This window comes from Uranotaenia lowii, chromosome 1 (assembly GCF_029784155.1).
Source record: "Uranotaenia lowii strain MFRU-FL chromosome 1, ASM2978415v1, whole genome shotgun sequence".
Taxonomy (NCBI): domain Eukaryota; kingdom Metazoa; phylum Arthropoda; class Insecta; order Diptera; family Culicidae; genus Uranotaenia; species Uranotaenia lowii.
In genome coordinates, this window is record NC_073691.1 from 13698390 (window position 1) to 13716768 (window position 18379).

Consider the following 18379-nt stretch of genomic DNA (forward strand, 5'->3'; position numbering starts at 1 on the left):
GGTACAATTCACCGAGAAAAAAGGTGAATCCAAAAAAGGTAAATCTTACCTCGTAGCGAGGTGAATTGAGTTCGATAAAAAAGTATAATTCACCTAGAAAAAAAGGTAAATCCAAATAAGGTAAAACTTACCTCGTAGCGAGGTGTAATTGACCTGGATTGAGCTAAACAAAACGGTACAATTCTTCTAAAAAAAAAGTAACTATTCGCCGAACCCGTTCATTGAGGTTAAGCTGTTTTGTCATTCTAGGAACAAGTTTTGCTTTGTGCCTAATATGTGAAAATCGGAATAGAATGGTAAGTGTTCTTAAATATCATTTAGTTGTGCTGGTTCTCGTCATAATACTATTGATTTTGTTTCAGATCTGCCCATAGGGCTTTGAGGTGTATTCCACGTCATCCTCAAACTGGAAAAGCCGAACCTGACCGGATTATTCGAACGGAGGAGGCCATGAATGTACGCAACGCAGGTGGATTCAGCGGCCATAGCGGCTCAGAAGAACGCGAAGCCGAATTATCAGTCCCTATTTATCTCCAATAAATATCATTTTTGAAAGAATTTTGTATTTTTTTAATTCTTATTGAAGAAAACAATCAAACCAACCAGCATTTACCTTTTAAATCAGTAAATGGGAAAACGATATTATTTACTATTTTGCTAGGTGAATGCGAAAAAGGTAAAATTTACCTTTTTGCTAGGTAAATTGAAAAAAGGTAACATTTACCTTTTTGCTAGGTGAATGGAAAAAAGGTAAAATTTACCTCGAAAGAGGGGTGGAAAAAATTCACCTCGCAAAAAGGTAAATTTTACCTTTTTTTTATTTTCCGTGTACACTTGAGGTACTGTTCGGCTATGATAATCGGAACGAGTGCCACATTTTTTTAGTCGTATTCTGCCGTCCGAATACGGATTCTTTTCAATGCTTGACACTTCACCCGGGATGAGTACCGCGTCTACGTAGGCATTTTCCGTCCGATCATGAATCCATATTTTCGGGATAACTCCAGAATTCGATGCCGATCGTTGCGAGTGGCGGTTTCGATTACCTGAAATGGGTAACGAAAACTTATTTTTTCTGAAATGATCATAATTATCCTCTAAGTCGAACTGAAATTCGACAATTGACTTTGTCTCTATTTAATATTTTAAAATCAAACAAAAAACTGCGGATAACAGAATGTATTTTTGGATTTGTTTGACTCATGATGATTGCCTTCTAAATTTTTATCTAACTAACTAATCTAACGAAATTCAGTTCAACTGATGTTTCGAAAAAAAAAACTAGGTTTTTGAGTCTTATTTTAACTTATTTTGATATTGGTAAAAATACATTTTCTTGCTTTGTGGAAAATAAAAAGTAATTAACTCACCTTCCGATAATCTGCCTAGTGTTAGCATCGTACCGGAAAGTCGGACCAATTGGGATCCGTTTGCATGCATCGGAACGTGAACAGCTAACTCAGACACCCGAATATGTCTTCGAATTCGATGCTCTTGACTGAAAGATGAGAGTCGATAAATGAATAACAGTTGATAGGTCCAAATTGATATTTTAGTTTTTTCGCACCAATGCAATGGAAGTAGCGGTAACAGTTTTCATAGTAAACGCTTTGGCCGCTTCCCCAGCTTCGACTTTCTTCTTCCACTCAACATACCCAGCTGGTTGGACTACCCATTGCGATTCCTTGTGGTACCTAGAACATTTTTCCTATAAAAGAAAGATTTCTTAGTTCCAGTCAGGAAAAACTGGTTTTTACGGATTAAAAAATACCTTGAACGGACCGGTACTCTTTCCAGGGAAACTGGGACAGCAATTTTTCTGCTGACGGAACCACCATCGTATTGTAATATCGTAGGCATGGTGCCGGGGTGTCTACTGGCTCCGCTCCACCTTTTGGTGCTGCTGGAGCGCCTGGTGGTCGGAATCCGGGTAGAGGTTCACTGAACGGAACCGTCACGGGAAATAGATGCTTTCCACCGACCGGTTGAACAGACATAGTATGTGGCCGGAACGCGTCGAAATTTTCCGTAGTCTGTACCGGATACCCATTCCTGGACGGTTCCTCAAAACTGAAAACTGTTGTTTTGGTGCTTTCCACTGATAATGCTTTCTTCAGCTTCCTGCTTCTGCTTGAATAACCTGCAAAACAAAATTTTGTCAAAATGTGAATCCAAAAAACTAATATTCAAACTAACCTGTTCCAATTGCCGCCGGAATTTGGTCTGCATCCGAGGAATAAGAATAACCCGCACTACTTTCGGAATTAATTGAAAAATTGGTTCGCAACAGGAATCGATTGCACCGCGACGAAAAAAAAACGGCCAAAAAGAAACAAAATGGCTGCTAAAAAAGTACTCACTCCAAAGTTTTGTTGAAAAAACTTTTGAGTTGCATACAAAATAAGAAACGAAAAGTATGCAAGAGAAAGTAAACATTATAAAACTCTCGGTTGCGTAAAAATAACTTACTCGGTAAGTTTCTGAAAGTTTGCGTGTATCCATTTTCTTGGCCGCAGAACGCCATTTTGATTTGAAACTGCTTCTCGCTGCTAGCAGTTTTTTTGGTTCTCATAAGGTTGTGCTAAACTATCGCCCAATATTTTTCCATTGGGCGGAGTTCTGGTAGGATGACAAATCCGGCCAAAACAGCACAGACGGTCAACTTGGCCACATTCAATGATTTTGCTATTTCTGCGTGCGTGTAGTTTGGATTGACACAAGGAATGGTAATAATTTTGATTCGTAGCTCCTCTTGCTTAGATGTCATTTTGATAAATAAAGAAAATCCAAATAGAAGAAATAGAAGCATCATTCTACACAAACACCTACGAAATGAGGAATGTTCAGGTTTTGATATGAATGATTAGAAAAAAATCATGTTTTTTTTCTTGCCTAAAAAGATCCCTTCCCATTATTTTGGAAGAAATTTCTCAACAAATACAGTTTATTTTTAATCCAGCCTTAATTTATTAGGTAAAAACACATTTGCTTCATCTATAATTCACAGCGTTTTTTTGTAGATATGTAGGTACGTAATATCGATCGAATATTGCATTGTTCGAAATTTTCATGGAAAAAATATCTTCTACTTTCGAGTATTATACATCCAATCTGGGTTCGTAGAAACCCGCTTCTTTTACTTGGCACGAGTCATTGACTCTTCTTGTCCACGACCGGTTCATCCGGATGAAGCTCCCGCACTGGAACAAACTTGGTCAGGACGTAGTTCCGTTCGGCCTGCTTCGAGGCCATAAACATATTGTTGGTTCCGTGGAGCCAGTCCAGCACACCCAAAACTCCGTAGCACTGATTGAATCTGAAAAAAATATTTAAAAAAAAATTATTATTTTTGAGAAATTCAAACAACAGTGATGTGACATACTTTAAATGATGATAATCGTGCTGTTCCGGACTGGGGAGCAACGGAAGATGGTATCCCGAATGCACGTGCAGAGTATTGGAGATGGCCAACGTGAACCACATCCAGGCAACGGTAATGTGGCAACCGGTAGCCCAGACACCAATGCCGATCGGAAGTAGATTGCTAACGATATTTTCGAACGGATGTGCGTACATGGCCGTGATGGCGATCGGTGCGGTCCACTCGTGGTGTTGTTTATGGATGTACTTGTAGATCCTTCCGTCGTGCAACAACCGGTGACTGTAGTAGAATCCGAATTCCTCAATCACTACACACAGAGTTAGATGCCAGATCACGGTGGGAAATGTCGGTAGTTCTCGGATCATGGCCGCCGTTTGTGGACCGATTACGGTGTAAAGTACCAACAGCATCGGTAGCCCGGTGACGATCTGGTTGAACAGGACCTGCCGGATGACTTTCCGGAGACGATCGCCGTCGACTGGTTCGTTGGTTCCCGGTTGAACTTTGAAACGGCGCAGAAATGCTGGCCTGTTGGTAACATCGAGTAGCGTGTAGACCGATCCGATGGACCAGTACAGGATCATGGTGTAGATGAGCGATCCGAAGATCCATAATCGGAACGGATCGTCACCTTAGAAATGGGAAAGAAAAAAAAATTGTATCAAATAATTTTAATTAGAAATTCCTTCTGCATTTCGTGGAACCAAGTAATTCATACTTTGAGCAATTTTAATGTGAGCACTTTCATTATCAAGTATTTAGGACTAAAAAATTTATTGGACTTTTTTTTCTTTCATTTAAGCTATAATTTCAAATGCTCCACATGGATTCCACACATAATTCATATCTTCATTGAAAATCTTTCAAGCTTTTTAATGATTTTCAAAGGTATTTATACCTTTCTCTGTAAATCAATTGTTTAACTTTAGACACGAATACTTACCATAAGGAAATTTAAGTATCATATATAAAATCAGAATCAAAGTTCAACCTTTTGTTCATGTTTGATTGCATATGTGAGCTTTTCAGGGCGAACACGAAATTATTGCGACACCGAGAATGTCATGCGAATTTTCTTCTATGGTTAGAATCAAACCAAAATTTAAGAGTGGCACATACCTATATTTGTATGTATGTTTGTATGGTTCCCCCATCGGTAGCAAGGTCCAGCCTATGTCTGTGTGGCTCGGCCTTCGAATTGCTTCTCAGGCTTCCACGGCCGATGGTTCGTCGAGGGAAGGCATCCAACCTTCAGAGACCTACAATGGTTGGCAATCCACTCCGCTTGCAATAGTCTCTTCAGATTAACCCCAAATGCATTCCCACTGAAATATAATTATTTATACAAAGAAACACATCTTAGCTGTCTCCAGTTTCTCAGTTTTTTTTCTTCATTTTTTCAACATGTCCTTCTCGTCTTTGACTGTCTTCTTGCTCTTCCAAAGATCCCGCTTCATTATTGCCCAGTACTGCTCCACCCGGCGCAGCTCCGGACCGTTTGGCGGGTTCATGTCCTTTGGAACAAAATGGACAGAATTGGCCTCATATCACTCCAGGACACTTTTAGGATAGTGGCATGATACCAAATCCGGCCAAAATAGCGGAGCTACGCCGTGCTGCTGCAAGAACGGCAAAATGCCCTTCTCGAGGCACTCAGATTTGTAGATCTCGCCATTTACTGTGCCCTTTTTCACGAAAGGCTCACTCCTCAGTCCGCAAGAGCAGATGACCTACCGATCGAGATATTTGGAGGCGAACTTCGACATTTTCTTCTTCTTTAATTTGTCGTCCACATCGAACATCGGTGAAAAACTCATGCCGGCTTAAAATCGGCTTTTATATACGTTTCGTCGTCCATCACACAGCACATAGAAAAGCACATTTTCAGATTGCTGGTTTTCCAGAAACAGTGTTCCGAATATCACTCATTTTCAATGAATGTTTCTGATTGCACTTCGCAACTGAACGTACAACGGTCGGATTTCGTTATTGATTGCTACTGGACCTACCCGATCATCGATCGTTCAATTCATCGCTAAAATACAGATCACCTCGTACGATGCTTGCTGTCAAAACAGTGCAGCACCATCATCAAATTGGAATCTCACCAATGCGCAATGCATATGGCGAATCTTGTTGGTCTTCGATCAGGAGTGAATGGATCAGGCAGTGAATGAGTGATACATGAAGCCGATCATTAGCGTATTTTGTTTGATTTGATATATAGCAAATTAATAAATTTATTTGTTATTATAACGTTTTTTAACATCAGTATGATCAAAATCAAATTGAAGTTGTGTTTGTGAGGGAAAGATGTTCACTTTCGCCATGTTTTTCAAATTTTACAAGTTCTCTTATTAAACCGTCGTCCGTCACGTTAAAACTACTGAGAATTTATGGTGTCCCGCACAACTGTTTGATTTTTCTCGTCCTGCAAAATTTTTTTTTTTTTTTTTTTTTTTTCCGGGATTTTCATCCCTTAGGATGATTCATCCCTTTTCCTTCCGTGGCTTGTAGTTGTATTTTTTTTGTGGTTTTTTTTTTTGTAGTTTTTTTTTGTGTTTTTTTTTTGTAGTTTTTTTTTTGTGTTTTTTTTTTGTTTGTTTTTTTTTTTTTTTTTTTTTTTGTTTTTTTTTTTTTTTTTTTTTTTGTTTTTTTTTTTTTTTTTTTTTTTTAATAATAAGGAAAGGAAAATACTAAGAAATAGATAGATAGGAAAGAGGATAGGACAGAATAAAGAATTCAGATTTCAGCAAATAAGTTACTCTTTCGGAGGAAGCTAATGACTTTTTCCTCTTCATTTGGGTCATTCGAAAGAATTTCCCGAAGGCTGTTTGAGAGATCACTGTCTGTTCGTTCTTGATGATAGATTTGGCACTGCACTAATATGTGCTTAACGGTTATCGGAACATTGCAGGCATGGCATACTGGAGGGTCCTCTTTCTCCATCAGATGACCATGGGTCAGCCTTGTATGCCCGATTCGCAATCGTGTCAGAGCACGCCGTTCGAGGAAAGCTTTTCGATCGGTCCAAGTTGAGGTGCAGTTCTTTATCTCTCTCAACTTGTTATCCCGACACCTGTTCCATTCATTGCTCCAGGTTATAGAGAGAAATTCTTTGAGCCAGTGAGAGACGTCTGGAGAAGGGATTGGTATGTTGGGTGGTTCTTGTTCACTACCTTCGGAAGCAAGACGGTCAGCAGCTTCGTTGCCCTGGATGCCGGCATGGCCGGGTATCCAGCATAGGGTAATGTTTTTCTGGACAGCATGATCGGATAGGTCACTTATCCATGGATGTTTTGTATTTCCGGCCAGAACGGCTTTCAATGCACTGGCCGAATCGGAAAAAATTACAGATCTTGGATGGGGGCAAAGGTCTTGTGCAGCTCTCAGGATGGCAAAGGCCTCTGAGCTAAATACAGAGCACTTGGGTGGTAAGGCAAGTGCTAGGCTAGCGTTGTTACTGAACACACCACATCCTGCACGACCATCAGTGGATTTTGATCCGTCAGTGTAAAATTTAGGAAGATGTTTATACTTTCTTTCTACAAGATGATGGAAAAATGACCGGGCAACTGCGGGACTGCCTCCGGCCCGTATTTTGGAAAGAAGGCTTAAGTCAACCTGCGGGATCGAAGAGTTAAATTTGCGGGACCTGGGTTCGGGGCGGGGTGCAATGTCAGGGAGAGACCCTTGGTATTTTTGTAAAAAGTTCCTGGCTCGCCTGACCAGAGGGACATCAGGGTCCCGACCATAGGATAACCAGCGGATAGCTTTGGCAGATAGGTTTTGGCAGAGGATGTATTCGAAGGGAACTTGTCCACTTTCAGCCATAAGGGACAGAATGGGACTACTTCTGAAAGCACCACTTATGATACGAACGGCTTGGTTGTATATTGGTTCAAGACTTTTTGCAATATGATCACCTCCAACACTAAAAATGCCGAAACCGTGAAGCATTGTTGGTAAAAGCCATCCGTGGAGAAATCGAAACAACGACACGCGGGATCCAGCACCACTGGCACTACAGACCTTTCTGAGAATGTTAAGTTTAGGAAAGGAAGCTTGACGAACTCTGTTACAATGACGTGAGAATCTAAGACGATCGTCCACCCAGACGCCCAATATGCGAGCTCCGTGGACAAGAGGAATGGTCTTGTGGTCCATTACGAGGGGAAGCAGTCTGTTCAGTCTTCTTTTTTTGTGGCTAAAGTGCATTAGGCTAGACTTGTCGGGGGCAAAATTAAAACCCATAGTAGGGGCCCAGTTAGCTATTTTATCAACAGCGATTTGTAGACGTTTTCTGGTTAGCAGAGAAAAGGGGGAGATAGAAAAGAGGGTGATGTCGTCGGCATAAATCAGGATTTTGATGTTTTCTGGGACAATTTCAAAGAGCGATTGCATTCCAATGAGGAACAGAGTTGGGGCAATGACTGACCCCTGTGGTACGCCGTTTTCGATTACTCTGGACGAGGATAATTTGCCATCAATAAAGACTCTGGCTTTTCGTTCAGATAAGAAGCTTTGAATGAAGAGTCCCATTCTACCGAGGATTCCCCATTCTTTAATAGTGGATAGGATTTTGTGTCTGTAGACCCTATCAAAGGCCTTGGAAATATCTAAGGATAAGCACTCAACGTGGTGACGTCTTTCTCTGGCATCGTCTAGGATTTTTTCAAACATTGTAAGGTGGTCATCTGTTGAGCATCCTGGACGAAAACCATACTGTCGGGTGTCCAAAAGGTTTCTGGATTCAATAACGGACACAAGACGTCGCTTTACCATTCGCTCAAGAATTTTGCCTGAACAGTTCAAAAGGGTTATGGGGCGGAAACTGTTAATGAGGTGTAGGTCTTGTTGCGGTTTGGGGATGGGAATGATTAATCCTTCTTTCCATTGAACTGGAATTTCTCCGATATCCCATATTTTGTTCAGTATTCGAAGAAGATATGCTTTACCAACGGGGGGAAGGTTTTTTAATAGGGGATAGCCAATTTCGTCCTGTCCAGCCGATCGCCCCTTCACCTTTTGGAGGGCTACATCAAGTTCATGTGAGGTAAAATCGGAATTGTATTCAAGGATTAAGTCGGTTTTAAAATCAATGGGGGAGTTGCTGTTGTTGGAAGGGTCAGGGGATGAGATGGATGAGAAGTGTTGGCAAAAGGATTCGGCTAAAAGAGAGGGATCGTTTGAGTACTGTTGGTTAATCAGAAGCTGGAAGCGACTTGTGCGATTGGTGCCACTCAGGCGTTTAATCTTTTCCCACAGTTTGGCGGAAGGTGTGTCGGGATTGATTTCCTCGACAAATTCCCTCCAGCTGTTACTTTTAGCGGTTTTAATAGCTGCCCGGGCAGCTGAGCGTGCGGTCTTGTATTCATTAAGAGCTGTTTCTTTGTTGGGATGGTCAGCTGAGAGGCGTCTCAGCGCACGGAGTTTTTTCCGGCGTAGTTTTATGGCGTCCCGGACTTCGGGGCCCCACCATGGGACAGATCGTTTTCCAGGCACGCCAGTAGTTCGTGGTATGTGTAAAGCAGCTGTATCAAAAAGAAGTTGGGAAAAGGATTCAGGGGTGTGTTGGGGATCTCTATCAAGGGCTCGTTCGATATCAATTTGATACCCGACCCAATCGGCGTCTTCATACTTCCAACGCGGTCTTGTAGCTACTTTTGGAGCAGAGTGTTCGAGGGAAATTATTATTGGATAGTGATCGCTCCCATGGGTGTCATCAAGGACCCTCCAACTGAATTTTGAGGCGATGTGCCAGGAAACAAGGCTCAGATCTAAGGCAGAGGTGTTCCCGGTGGAGGGGTCAATTCTAGTAGGCAGGAGGTTATTTAGTATTGTTATGTTATTTGAATAACAGAAATTTTCTGTAAAAGAACCTTTTCTGTCTGTTCTGTGACAGCCCCAACTGGTGGAGTGTGAATTAAAGTCACCTAAGATGAGCACTGGTTGAGGAAGCTGTAGAAATATTTCTTCCATTTCTTTGGAGTAGTCATTGAAGGATTTTTCGGGTGAAACGTAGATCGATAGTACAGTTATTTCAAAGGGCGATTTAAGACGGATGCAGACTGCATTTAAAGGGGAATCAATGGGAATATTGGAGAAGGGGTAGCCAGTTTTAACAGCGATACCAGATCCTTGACCAAGGTTGGTATTCAATAAAAGTTTATATCCTTTGATAAACGTATCAGAGATTTGATTTGGATGAGCAAGGGTTTCTTGAAAGGCAAGGATAATAGGTGAGAACTCGTTGATCAGTAATGGAATTTCAAGAGCTCGTGCTCTTAGACCTCGTAGGTTCCACTGTAGAGCGAAAGGGGTTTTTCGTATTAGGGTGGGAGTTCTGGGGGAAGAGGAATCTGGGACATTGAGGGAGCTTGTTGTTTGTGAATTGATGTTCAAAGATAGGGCTTCGTAAGAGGGAACGTTATTCTGGAGGGATATATCTGGAGGATTGATATTTGATGTATCAGCCATGGTGTTAAAATAAGGGGTTTAAACTTACCAAGTTTTAGAAGGAAGCCTAGGAGGGTTCTTTACCACGGGGTCGTTCGGTTATGTTGGACTTACTGGTTGGGAGAGCCCGTTTCTTTTTTGGTGTCGTGGGTTTTTTCTGGGAATCAACAGATGATTTCTGGGAATCATCAGATGATTTCTGGGAGCCTCGGTTCCGTTTGGTTGTGGATCTGGTTGTAGATGAGGTGTTTTCGCTGGTTTCGGTCACCATGGTGGTGACAGAACTGTCAGAGGATTTGTTGTCGGTTTCGGAGTCAAAATCGGTCATAGGTTGGAGTTCGTTTAGGCGAGCAGTGAGAACGGCGATTTGTTGTTCCAACTGCAGAATGCGGGCATCCTTTTCATCTGCTGTGGCTTTTGGTTTGGTTATTACTAAACGCTGTTGGATCTTACTGGGGACGTTTTGGGCAGAGAGACATCGGGAACGAAATTCTTTAACCGCAGCTGCCTGAGAAATTCCCAGGTCAACCCGGATTCGGACAATTTCTTGCTCTTCTTGCTGGACAGGGCAAGAACGATCTCTGGCGGAATGCGAACCATCGCAATTAACACAGTGGGGAGTTTTCGGACAGTCAGGATGTGAGGGAGATTCCCCGCAAATTAGACATATTTCAGGATGCTTGCAACGAAGTTTGGTATGACCAAATTTGCCACACTTGAGACACATAAGTGGTCGAGGGTAATATGCCCGAGTTGGAACCCTAACGTAACCAAAATAAACGTGTGTTGGAGGAATTGTTCCTCTAAATGTAAGGACCATAGAGTTTGTTGGTTCCTCCTTGCCGTCAACTTTTTTCACAAAACGGTACACTTTTATTACATGTTGGTCGAGTAGATTATCGAGGATTTCCTTATCCGAAAGTCCAAAAACTTCCCGGCACGAAACTACGCGTTGGCAAGTGTTCAATGTAGGATGGGAGCTAACGGTGACGGGGGTTCCGTCAATAAGCTCCGTCATACGTTCCAATTTGCTGAACTGATCTGGGCTACGCACTTTTAGTAGATAACAATTACCACCATCGATAGGATTCGCACCATCGATTTTACCCACCGCACGATCGATAGATTTAGCAATTATAAATGGATTAGCTGGAAGTTTCACTTTATCGGCTGGTTTCATCAAAAGAAATTGCAAGTCTCCATGCAATCCATTTGGATCCATCCATGACGGGAGAGTTCTTCTAAAAGCTTGTCCGGGATCGGTTTGCCCACCCCAAGGTGGGTTTCGATTCGCCATAATGGCGAGAAACTCAAGAAAGAGATCAATCAGAAGTCTATTTCACAATACACAATGTCACTGAAACGATATTTGAGATGGATGTCTGTGCTAGTGAAACACAGGAAAGAAAATCGAGAACACTACGAGCAGCACGCGATAATATCGAAAAGCGTCTTAACTCGTCAGCGTCGCAAACTGAACTGTCGTCCTGCAAAAAATAATTTTGAATTTCATATAATTCAGGCAGATACTGAGTGAGCTACATTCAGAATGGATCAGTTTGTATCTCACTCATCTCCGATATGCGATGTTTGCTAAACCGATGATTCTGAATGATGCGACTCGGTTTGCATAGCTGATAGGAGCGCTGATCGAGATTGCATACCAGCCAGGCGAAGCAGTTGCGAGAGGCGCTATCCCATTATACAATCTGAATGTTTCCAACAGGAAACGCATCCTGAGTGTTTGTTTTGATTGATTTTCGGAAGACTGTCCAGAAATTTAGTTTGCTCATGGTATTCAGCAATTCATTTTGCTGGAATGGTAAATGAAAAAAAAATTACCTCGACTGAGAAACGAACTCGAGTCTTTTGATGCCCTCTTCGACACCTATCCAAAAGGCTAAATCGTCAGATCTAAACTAATCAAGCTGTGGCTCCATAATTCACCATAATTAAATTTTCGATTTTTCACTATAATCAATTTTAAAACGCGTTTTTACTTTAAGTTGTTGACTCTGGGCGTATTTTTTTAGCACAATTTATCGGAGCACGATGAGCATTTTCTGCTAGATGCTACGGCAGAAACTCGTATGCTAGACCTCGTATTTTGTTCAGCCAACATTTATTTCTATGTTGAACAAGTTAGACGTAAATTTGAAACAGAAAAAAGAGAAAAAGAAACAGTTGAAGGAGATATTTTTTGTGCTTTAGCGGAAAATGTTGACCCACAGGAAAAATAAATTGATAAATATTTAAAGTTTTTCTTTTCTCAAATAGTTTAAATTGTTTTAAGATATTTACATCCACTTGACTTTGATTTGATTTGATTCCCGGGAGAACAATCCGGAAAGTGCAGGAAAAAACAGCGGAGAAGAACATTTTATTTTTTTCATGTTAAGAACATTTTATTTTTTTCTAAGATTTAATGTTTTTTTTTTTTTTTTTTTGAAGACAAAATTATACTAATCACTGTGAAAACGCTCATCTTACCTTTAGCGTAAATCCAATAATATGATTTAACAGGAAATTCCTCTCGCTACAAATTTGTAGGAGACATCATAGTGATACAAATTGAGGGAAAAGAGTTGGAATGTCACAAACAGAGTGATTATTATTTTATTTGAAAAATCTAATAAAACTTCTCCACTGATTGTACTAAGACCAAAAAAGTATTCTACAAGATTAGTTATTGGTTTTAGAGTGTGTAAATGTTGTTGTTGTTGTACATTTATTTAAAGAGATGTGTAAATGTTCAAAACGGTTTATTTACATTAAAAAATCAATCTTTTATTAAAATTGATCTGGATTATCTGAAGTTATAAGCATTTGTGGAGTTTTATTATTCCGGAACAAATATCAAATTATTTTTTTATGTCACTCCGATGTTTCCAAAAATCTCGAAGTGGGGAATAAATAAAGTTTAAGGTATTTTAAACAAAAATTTGATATATTCTTCGAAAATTCAAACAGTTAAAAGAGCGAAAGCCAAACTATAGAAGATGGGAGTAATATCACCTGTTGTTTAAGATTTTTTTCAAATGTTTGATCTTAATTTTCTCGATTGCTTGATTTTGTGCAATGTAGATTGTATACAAGTTTGTTGCAAGCCAGCTTTGGTTCAATTTTTTTTTCAATGTATTGAAAATTTAAATTATTTTTTATTTATAATCTCCAACCCCCCTCCTCGTGATGTTTCTACTCCAAATGACAAAAGATAGATTTCAAATTTGTCCGGCCATATAAAAAAAAAGATGGCACCTGCATGACTTGAAAATTTTGTTACTCATTTCATACTTTGAGCAATGTTACATTTTAAATATGTGCCTAATCTGGGCAAATATATGTAGAAAAATTATGTTAGGCATTGAAGCCACCGCTTTAAATACTGTTCATGACACGATGTTATATTTTGTTTTCATAGAAGTAAGAAAATAACATTCCAGGGGAAGCCAAAAACCCAGAAATCCACTGACAAAAGTTTGCAGTGTTTCATACTATCAGATGAAAATCCATGTTTTTTTTTAATTTTATCTAGGAAATTTAAAAGAAAAATCATCAATTTAAACAAATTCAAAATTTTCAGAAAACGAAATAAAAAAATCGCAAAAAATCTGATGACTTCAGATCTGACAACTTTGAGTGAATTTAGAGAATATTTTCAGATAAAAGTATTACATCAAATCAACCTCTTATAATTGTTGAAAATAAAGTTGAGAACTTTTTTCTAGAATAAAACCCTACAAATGCTCATAACTTCAGATAATCCAGATCAAATTCATGTAAAAGATTGGTTTTTAATGAAAATAAACCATTTTGAACATTTACACACTCTACAATCAATAACTTACGAATACTTTTTCTGGTCTTAGTACAGTCTTAGTGGTGAGAAGTTTTATTAGATTTTTCAAATAAAATAATAGTCACTCTGTTTGTGACATTCCAACTCTTTTCTCTCAATTTGTATTACTTTGATGTCTTCTGCAAAATTGTAGCGAGGGAAATTTCCTGTTAAATCATGTTATTGACATTTGATGTTAAATTTACGCTAAAGGTAAGACGAGCGTTTTCACAGTGATTAGTATAATTTTGTATTTGAAAAAAAAACCATTAATTTAAAAAATCTTCAAAAAAATAAAATGTTCTAGACCCCCCGGTGGATTATTTCAAATTTGGGCTCAAATGAAAGGGGAAAGTCCCAGCTTTCGAATGGTGCAAAAATTAGCGATGCTAATTTTCGAAAAATAAAGTTTTCTCCCAAAGACACCGTGAAACAATATTGGATTGTGGCGAGTGAAAAATTTTATTTGGTAAATTTAATTCTTATTTATACTCTGAATCTACAATCCTAAATTTGGGAAGAGCAGCAGTTATGGTTAAAACAGCCATCCTGTTGAATTTCATCCATTCAAATATTAGCCATAATCCATTTCGTGGCAACGGATAATTTTCTGGTCGGCCTGATCAAATTTTCGGGTCAGAACCAAACAATCATATTTATATATGTTCGAGTAGACGCGTAATTTTACTATATTTATAGATTTTCCTGCGTGTGGGGATACTTGATTCCTTAGCTAAATTTCGAAACTGGAATGACTTACATAAATAAAATGAAAAAAATGTGCCATATGAAGCAAAACAGCTATGCTATAAGCTCAAAAAATTTTAACAAAATAATTTTCTGAGTTATTAAACTTTGTTTGGAAAATTTCACAAAATGCGACATGAAGATCTTTTTTCATCACTTTAAAGTGTTTCTCACATGAAAAACTTATAACAAAAATGTTCATTCCAATATATCAATCGTTAGAATATAATATGAACTTCATAATAGCATATTTTCAGAACAATGATAAACTCTACACATATTTCAGGCAATGGTTTCAAAAATCGGTTCAATTGATCCCTAGAGTTCAAAAAGTTATATTTTTCGTCTAAATTGATCGTGATCATTGCTGATTACGAGACTACTAATATTTATCCAATTACTAATATTCAACCAATAATTGTCTGTGCGTCGTATCTTTTCTATAATTATATAGACTACAAAAACATTTAAAATATAATACATGAAAAAGAATTTGATAATATTCTTAAACATAAGTATACACAAACTTGGTCTTTGATCAAGTGTAATAAAATCTTTAGGTTTTATGTTAGTATATGTACATCATTTTAAAGATGATTCCCCATGGATATATCATAAATTGGCTGCTATGTATGAACTCGATGAAATACACAAACGGCAGTGAAAATAGTGCAAATAATTGCATAACAAAGCTAGTGCAGCTGGTGCAGCTGGTCCAGGTTCAGCAATACAAGAGAAAGAGCCAACAATACGGTGGGGTACAAATATTTATCGGTACACCACCAGAACAACTCATGACTCATCTCCCATCATCCCCATGTAAATAATAAAGTTCTCTCTAACAAAGAAGATGCATTTCTATATAGAACATACCAGCTGTATGTTTGAAATTAGAACCCATACATCTTGGAAGTTTGTTTGACAAACGTCATCCCTCGGCGTTGATTTTAAACCTTTTGAACGTATCAACCCCTGGATGTTTGACAATCTACTCCAGCTAGTATGGGGTCCACAGCATCAACGGTACCAACCTCAACCTTACTAATCAACGTTAAATGTCCCAATTTGTTCAATTGCTTTGTCGTGTCGTGACATAGACCGGACAGCAGAATCCGGTCAATCGATCCCGACAACAATGAGACTAACAATGATTAATTCAATTTTGATGGATTAATATCCGACAAATACGGATTATTTATCGGTAGCTAATCGATGCTCTACATTCTTATCACCGATCCTCAACAGAAAGATATCGGGAGCACACGCTCCCCCTTTTTTCTCTGCAAATCTCAGACAGAGACGTCTACCTTTATATTTGCACAATCGGTAATCTTAGAAGCAGGAAAACAACGAATAATCTTGGAGCTATATTTTCTTAGCTGATAACTAACATTTGGGTTGGAGACTCCAATCTAGCACAATCATCGAAGAAGGCTGGTTTGCTTTCGTACGCAAACCATAATGATTTGCAATTACCATTTGCGCACTTGTTGTTGGTATCATTTTTTTCTTGTTTTCGGGTTGCGTGTACTTTGCATAGTAGCAGGCCTACTTGGTGATAAGATTGGTGTTTTCCTTATTGTTCGAATAAGTGCCCCCCTTGCAGACAGGGGGTCATCAGGCCAACCTTCAGGTTATCTCAAGTTTTGAGAATATTTTGATATTTAATTAAAATTTTACTTCTCATGTTCAGTTGATCGTGTTTTTGTTCTAAATATTTCGTTTTCCATGAGCTTCTCATAAATCTAATAAGTCTACAGTCAGATTCGACAGTTAAACCATGCTTGATTCTTTAATAAATGTTAACGAGCTATTTTCAGCCTCACAAAGTCACAATGCGAATGCAAATCTGCAAACATCACCGACAAAACCGTGACCTCTAGCCGGTTCTGTTTTGCTTCTGCGATTTTTTTTCGCACACAGCACGCCATGACAAAGTTCGTTGACAGCGATCTTCGTTCTGTTTTAATCAGCACGGCCCGCAGTAACCCATAACAAATCAGAAAACCACCTTTCGTTTCGTTTCGTTTCGTTTCGTTTCGTTCTTCGACTACTCTTCTCTACTGCAAGAAAACAAACCGCAAAATCACCTGTAACATCCAGCAAGCGATCCCACAGCGACTGCCACATGTCACCGGAAGCGCCCCAAAATAGCTGAAAATGTCGGGCCGGAAGGTCGAATATTTCGATTCCCAGAGACATTGCTCCGTCCGTGTGTCACCGGAAGCTGTAGAAGCAAGAAGTTGGTGCAATCCAAGACGCTTCCACGCAAATAACAACTAAGGATAAAAAAACGCGACTGAAACCGCAACAACCTCGAACCTCAAGACTCACGACGCAACAACAGAAAACACCCGCCCGAGAGAAATGCTGGAACCGGACTGTAAGTACACGCTAGCTTCACCCACTGATTTTAAGATGCGCATCGCGTATGCGTGTCTTGCTTACTTTCAGTTCGGCTCGGTCCAAGCCCCGCAGACTTACGAAAACCATTACTTGTTGTGATTATTACACATTTATTCCGGGTATCGGCGCGCGGTGCGGCGTGGCCCAGCACAAGTAGGTAATGATGCTTGCTTGGCTGCACTCTCATCTCATGTAGGTATTCACGCTCCCTCTGCTCGATCTTTCACACTCTCAATTGAGTCAGTAAGACAGTTACTCAAGCGCTTAACTCTCTCTGCCTATTTTGATTTGAATTCGAATTCTATCATGCCATTTCAAATGCGAGTAAGTACCCAACTAAGTTCCGCAAAAATACAGCTCAACACGTTGAGATTATCACGTTTCAGGCCTTCCGCAAATCGTCGGGTTGGACTAATTTTGTCGCCGTTTTGGCCGCACAAATTTCTGGCAGTGGCACGCAGTTCATGTCAAAGGCGCTTCCCTTGTTTTGAGGAAACAACTTGATTACTCATATTCCAAACTCACCCTAAAGCCAAACTCTGAACTCTTAACTTCAAGGGACTCTCACACTTTTTTCACAGTTTCGAACGAGATCTTTCTTTTTTTCTTTTCTATTGAATGACACGGGGGAAGAACACAAAATACTCACGAATCGAGAGGACAGCTTGAACATATTTATGTAAACTTCAAGTGGGTTGAGAGAACAGCTTGATAAAGTTGAAAGCATAGCAAGTCGAAAAAGTAGCTGAAAATATCTGTGCCCATTCTAAGTTGATTGAGTTGACAGCTTGAAAAAGTATAAAAATAATGAATCTAGAGGACACTTGAAACCACATTGACTAGTATTTCGAGTGGTTCGAGAGGACACCGGGAAACGAACAGAAACATCTAGAAAACAGATGCAACTTTTCAGGGGACAAATCATCGTGGGTTGAGAGTACAACTCAAAAAAACGTAAACAACAATGAATCGAGAGGACGGATGAAACGAATGAATAAGAATAAGAATTAAGAAGATTCGAAGACCTTTGCAAACTATCCAGAATACAAGTTAATCAAGGAACATCTGAAACAGATAGATGACAATTTTCTATTGAATTGAGAAGACCAACTTTAAAGAAATTAGTGAGAATTAAGTGGTGAACAAATCGAATCGAAAATACAGTTAAAACAGCGAGAATTTCAAGTAGTTGAGATCAAAATCTAAAATGGATTAAAAAAGTTGTGATAACAACTGAAACATCGGTGACAGCTTCATTGGATTGGGAAAATCGTTTTGAAAATTTAATAATAATGCGTTTAGAGCACCTGTAGCATATGAACATTTTTTATGTGAATTTGTCAATTTTTTTCAATTAACCTTTTTTATCTTCATCAATTTTATCGTTTTGTCTTTTTGGTAATTTTTGTCATTTTGATCATTCGTATTATTTATCATTATCATTAATCAAAATATACAGAATGATGGCGCTCTACAATGCACATGCTAACGTTATAAAACTGAATATGTCCAGAGAACAAATCAAAAATAGACTTAAGTTAGTTTTT

General features: G+C 39.1%; 1 protein-coding gene across 1 annotated transcript; it reads right to left on the reverse strand.

Annotated features, from left to right (window-relative positions):
• Positions 1–2935: 2935 nt before the first annotated feature.
• LOC129749059 (fatty acid hydroxylase domain-containing protein 2-like) lies at positions 2936–16824 on the reverse strand. The gene is made up of 3 exons (XM_055743896.1): positions 16517–16824; positions 3383–4013; positions 2936–3316 (listed from the first exon to the last, which is right to left on the reverse strand). The coding sequence occupies exons 1-3, from the start codon at positions 16626–16628 to the stop codon at positions 3151–3153; spliced, it is 909 nt and encodes a 302-aa protein (XP_055599871.1). The 5' UTR covers positions 16629–16824; the 3' UTR covers positions 2936–3150.
• Between the last annotated feature and the right edge of the window lie 1555 nt (positions 16825–18379).